Source organism: Trichechus manatus, unplaced genomic scaffold, assembly GCF_000243295.1.
Source record: "Trichechus manatus latirostris isolate Lorelei unplaced genomic scaffold, TriManLat1.0 scaffold00015, whole genome shotgun sequence".
NCBI classification, from domain to species: domain Eukaryota; kingdom Metazoa; phylum Chordata; class Mammalia; order Sirenia; family Trichechidae; genus Trichechus; species Trichechus manatus.
In genome coordinates this window covers 5402204-5407881 of record NW_004443951.1, presented here as the reverse complement: position 1 = coordinate 5407881, position 5678 = coordinate 5402204, and the positions used below count along the sequence as shown (strand labels likewise).

Here is a 5678-nt window from a genome sequence, read left to right as displayed (position 1 = left end):
GGAAATTGCATGGTCTGTTAGGTGGCTCTGAGGACGCAGTGCAACTAGAGTGCAAGGGGGTGAGCAGGCAGGGATAGACAAGTGGGGGGAGGGGAGAAAAGAAGTGGCTAAAGCTTCAGCAAGTAAAGGGCAGCAACAGGTGCTAATGACCCCAGGACAATGGCCTTTAGAGGGTACAAAATTTTAAGAGAATTATTATAAGAGGCCAGCTCTCTTGGCATGAACAGAAATGGTGTGAGGCAGAACCTCAATGTCTGGGGTCTCGACACCCTTCCTAAGCCAGTGGCCTTCCACTGAGGGATTCCTGTGTCCTACTGGGGTGGGGCGGATAGTGCTGGGCCCTCACAAGACTCTGCTGCCACCCAAACGCAAACTCTTTCTACCATTTGGTGCCCATACCTAGAGTGGCTGGTGGGTTCTAACTGCCAACCTTTTGATTAGCAGCTGTGCACTTAACCACTGCACCACCAGGGCTCCTTCAGAGGCTCCACAGGCCCCTCAAACTCTGTATGTTAGAAACAAGTAATTTCTGACCCCCAAAGTTGTGCCTGATCCAGTGGCCCATATCTCTAAGTGTCACCCCCAACTGAGTCACACAACCCAGACACCTGGGAATCAGCTGTGAGCTCTCCTCCCTGCTTATTCCCTACACTAGATCAACAATGAAGAGTCTGGCCTCCAGCAGTTCCTGAAGTTGACCTCTTCTCTCCCTCTCCCTGACCTCACTGATCAGTTTTGGCTCTGTCATCTCTCATGACTCCTCCTCTGAGGGTTTCTGTCTTTCTCCTAACAATCTGTCCAATCCAAACACAAATTTAAGCAGACATTGCAGTCAGTGGCTTCCAGGACCCTCATTCTGAAACCCAGGCCCCTTACCCTGGTATTCAAGGTTCTCTATGATCTGACCTCTGACCTCTGTCCAACCTCAACAACCTGTCCCCACCTCCTCCCTCTCCATCTGCTTCTCCAGAGGGAACCCTTATTCTCTCACCAACTTCCTGCCACAGATCACAATGCTGCCCACCCACCCCCTTCAGGACTCAGCTGCAGCCTCACTTCCTCTCCCAAGCATTTCCAGAACCCACCCTCTCCCAGCTGATGACCCCTCTCTGTGGCCGCCTGCTCTGGAGAGGGTCTTTCCCATAACCTGTGACATTTAGAGGATTTATAAGCTGAATTTGCTCCAGCCACTCAATCCCTCTGAGCTGTTGACTACTCTGTGAAATGGGACAAAAATACTCACAACCAAAGGATCTGAGAATTATAATAGTGAGTGCCTAGTGAGCAGGCACTTAACTAAGAGCTTTTTACACATTATCTCATTCAATCCTAACAGTGGGACAGACAGTATTATTAACCAACCAGTTGACAGTGGAGTCCTTCTGACTCGTGGTGACCCCATTTTTAGCCCCACTTGATTGAGGAGGGAACTGAGGTTAAGTGCCTTGCCTAAAATGCCGTTCCCTGAGGCAGAAGTCCCTGACCCCACCTTCTCAGCACGTGGTGCATCTCCCTTGCCTGTTTGGTTGGTCCCTCCCCACAACACACTGAGTTATTAGAGGGCAGGGATGATGGTACCTGTTATACACAACAGTGTATCCCAAGGTCCTACAACTGGGTCTGACATACAGTAAGTACTTGGTAAATATTTGCTGACTGAAGTAATTCTTGAATGAATAAACCCAGCTAGTGATGGAGCCTGGATCCCAGCTCTTGGCTCTTTCTGGTTCCAGCGCACAGATGTCACCCACTGAACTGGATGCTGTGGGGAGCCTGCTTTAGTACAGGACCTGGCACACAGTAGGCACTCAGAAATGTGTAGCTGCTGCAGCTGTTATGCAGAAGGAGGAAGAAAAGGGGGAGGAGGAGGAGGCAAAGAAGGAGAAGAATTAGATTTAGGAGAATTATCTTAAAACGACTACTATTTCCGTGAGTCTGTCTCCCCAACAGTCAGAGCTCCCTCATGGCAACCTAGGTTCGTGGCGGTTCCGTGCCCAGCCCTAGGTGGGCTCCGGCAGGCTTGGGGTGGGATGGGGTGGGGAGCAGAATTTGAGAATAAGCCTAGACAGTAGAGGTCAGGAAGGAAACCCCCGCCCCCCACCACAGCAGACATCTGGCGCTTTTGAAACCTGCCCTCTCTGTCTTTGGTCCAGCGCCAGCCGCGACAGAGAAACCCCACGCTCCTCCCCAGCGCGGATCCAGGGGATCCACTGCGGAAGCTCCACGAACCAGAAGCGCCTCTTCTCTCGCCTCCTCGCGCCCCACCCGGCAACCAGGCTTGAGCATCTTGGGTTCTGATTCCGGCCCTTCTGCGTCTGGAAGTGCGACCCTGGGCTGGTCGCTGATGATCTCTCAGCCTCAGTCTTCCCGACTGTGCAGTGGGCGGTGGGGTCAGGTGCGCGCCAAGGGCGCAGGCCGTTGCCAGGCGCCAAGAGCTGTGACTGACCGCCCTGGGCTTCCAGGGCGGGGCCTGGGCTGCGGGGCCCAGGGGAGAAGAGGAGCCCGGGAACCCCACTACCGCACCCACCCCTGGAACTCTCACGGCTCAAAAACCCTTCCGGCGCCCCATCGAAGTGTTCGCAGCCTCGAGCTGGGGCTGCTTCCGGCAAACAGCTTCTCTTCTCTGGGCCTCGTCTGCACACGGGATGGGGTATCTGCAGAGCCCCCACTATCGGGCCAGGGGAGACTTTTTCATTAGAGGTGGAGGACGAGGAGAAGGCCCACTAGGGCAGTGGAAAGGGGACGAGATCGGGGATCCTCGAACAGCTGGACAAGTCCCTGGACCACTTTGGACCTCAGTTTCTTCCTCTGTAAAATGGGGCCGGTAATACACAATTCACTGTATTCTCTCGGGTTTGCTGTGAGGATGAACTGAAACGATCATCTTGAAATCTACAAAGTTCTAGATCTACTTGAGAGTGAGTAACGTGGGCCCGCAGGCCTAAGCACCGGCAGGAACCCGGGAGCCTCGGGCCATCTAGTGTGGGTCCCTCCCTCAACCAAGAGGCTCAGGCCGACCCTATCACCGCCTTGGGTGAGGGTGGAGACAAAGGCCGGGGAGGGGGCAGCTAGAACCACCTGGCTGAGAGTGACCTGAGGCCTCCGAAAGCCTGGAGGCTTGAGTAGGCGCAGAGGCCAGGGCAAGAAAGTTCACACGTCTAGAAGTTTCCACGCACTTTCTCCTCCTCCTCTTCTAACTCTTCTCTCTTCTTTCTCCTCTCACACTTTCTTCTTTCTTCCCTATCATTTCCTTTCTTGCCCTCAGTTTTCTTCTCTCTCTCCTTCTCCCCCCACTTCCACTTCATCGTCACCCTCGCACTTTAAAACCAAACAGGCAAACCCCCTTTCCAATTAAAGTGGAATTAGGCAACTCAATCAAATTAGTTCCCTATTAAAGCCCTTCTTTATTAAATCGTTTTCTTGTCCTGCTATTAAGTTTCACCGCTTGGCGGAACTCAAGCCGGCCCCAGAAGTTTACCTTGGGATGTCGCCGGGCTCAGACTAGGGGAGGGGGCACCCTATTTCCTGAGGAGCGACGAGAGGTTGGAGGAGGGGGTCGGCTCGGGAGCCGCTAATTTGCTCAGCTCCGCCTGAGGAGGAAAGGGAAAAAGGGTGAGAAGACCCACGGGCCTGGGGCTACGAGGTCTGAGGTCTGGCCTAAAGGCGCGTCCTCACGGCCACTCTTGGGTTACACTGCCTTGGGCGAAGGTAGCGCCCTACCGCCATCACCCTACAAAAAAAGTAACTCCCAGGCCACGAGCCGGAGCGGGAGAGCGGTCGCAGCCCCCCCTCCCCGGCCGCTGCCTCTCAGAGAAGGGAGGGAGACGCGGCCGTGTGCGACCCGGGCTAGGCGCAACTCTGCTGTCCGGGAGAGTGAGAACCTGCCGTCTGGCCTCGCAGGATCCTGGAGCAGGGTTCGGACCGCGCTCTGGGGACCAAGAGCACTGACCCCGCCAGAGCCGGCGCCCCAGAGCCCAAACCTGGTGCCTCCCGAGTTCTGAGCTGCGAGGCCTCCCAGGCGCGGGAGAGTTTCCTCAACCCCCGCCTCCCCCGAGAGTCCGCGCACCCGCCGGACCTCGGTCAAACTTCTCTCTCTTGCAGCGCGGCCCGACCGGGAAATCAAGACCTTGTCATCCGCCCGAGGAGTGGGGCTGGAGTCGGCGTTGTTTTCTTAGAAAATAACATTTATTTCTAGCTCATGTCTATGCAAAGGAAAGCACAAAGTGAGCCGTTCTCAGCTGCAGGGTCTCCTGCTGCCCGCCCCTCGGCGAGAGCTTTTGGCGAGCCCCAGCGGCGGGAACCGGTCCGCGCGCGGGCAGGTCTGGCTCAGTCACACTTCGCTTTGTCCCTGCTTCAGCGCGCACCTCGACGGCTCCTTAGGGCGAGACCCGCCGCAGGCAAGAGGGGCAGGGAGGGGGGAGGATTAGGCCCGAGTTTACAATATATTTAATCTATAAAACCTGATAAGTACAATGCGCGCATAGTCTAATTTTTTCCCATTTTGTCTTTTTTTTTCTTTTTTGCTTATTTTTCGAACGTTTTTCACGTTAATACCGAGGTCACCTACAGATTACAATTAATAACTTAGAATTCCATTTTATAACATTATACACTGGCTTGTATATATATATGTATAGATTATATATAGATTTATACATATATAAAAACTCACACTGCACCAAGGAAACCCATGCTTATCGGCATAAGCAACAAAGAGAGCGACAAATACCGCAACGAGGAAAGTGCACCTTAGAAGTTGCTTCCTTTTTTTTTTTTACAATTGATATCGATATACGTATATGTGTGTCCCCAAGACTCGACTCAGTGCCAAGAGATTTATATACCCTAAATTTATATTTGTTAGAGCAAATATTTAAAATAAAAAAAAAAATGGGGAGGGAGACACAGAAGACAAACTCTCGGACTACCCTGCCATCCAATTGAGAGCGCAGGCGGGCGGGATGGGCACAGCTAAGAGAGAGAAGCGGCCGCGGCCTCGGAATTTCCGTGAATCCCCCGCCTTTTGAGGAGCTGGCGAGCCTTAAGGTGGGGGCTCCCCACGGCGGCCGGGTGTGGGGATGAGGATCAGGGCCGCGCACCTTCTCCGAGAACATCTGCACCTGTAGCTGCTCCCCTTTCTTCAGCCCTCTCCACCACCCTCCAAACCAAAACCTAAAACCACCTTGGAGCGGAGGGCTCCAGCCAGGGCGCGGAGAGCGCACCCAGCGGGCCAAGAGGCGCCGGCGGCCCGCGGGGGCAAGACTGAGGTCCCTGTTTGGGCGCTGCCGGGCTGCCGGGCCTCTCGCCCTACTGTTTCTCTGGAGCGCCGTTGACCATCGGCCCGTACAGGCCGCCGCCGTAGGTCGGCTCCTTGTGCACTGCCGCGGCGGCTGCAGAGCGGTCGCGCATGAGATCGCTGAAGGCGTAGTCCATGGGTGGGCGGAAGCCGAGAGTGGGCACCAGGCCAGCGGTGGAGTAGGGCGCCATGAAGGCCAGACCGCGGCTGTGTGCCGCCGCCGCCGAGTAGGCCAGGCGCAGCGGGCTGAGGCCGAGAGGCGCGCCCAGCGGGTAGGCGCCCGCGTCCGCGCCGAAGTGACTGGCGTTGGGCTGCAGCGGGGAGAAGGCTGAGCGGCTGCTCAGCGAGCCCAGCGCCCCGGGCGCCATGGCGCCAGCCAGTA

General features: G+C 55.6%; 1 protein-coding gene across 1 annotated transcript in view; it reads right to left on the bottom strand.

Moving 5' to 3' along the window:
• Nucleotides 1-5307: 5307 nt before the first annotated feature.
• Nucleotides 5308-5678, bottom strand: part of DMRTA2 (DMRT like family A2) — a 2964-nt gene continuing 2593 nt past the window's right edge. The window contains exon 3 of the mRNA XM_023726992.1: nt 5308-5678. This exon is cut by the window's right edge and continues 83 nt beyond it. Coding sequence (XP_023582760.1) covers nt 5308-5678 — 371 coding nt within the window.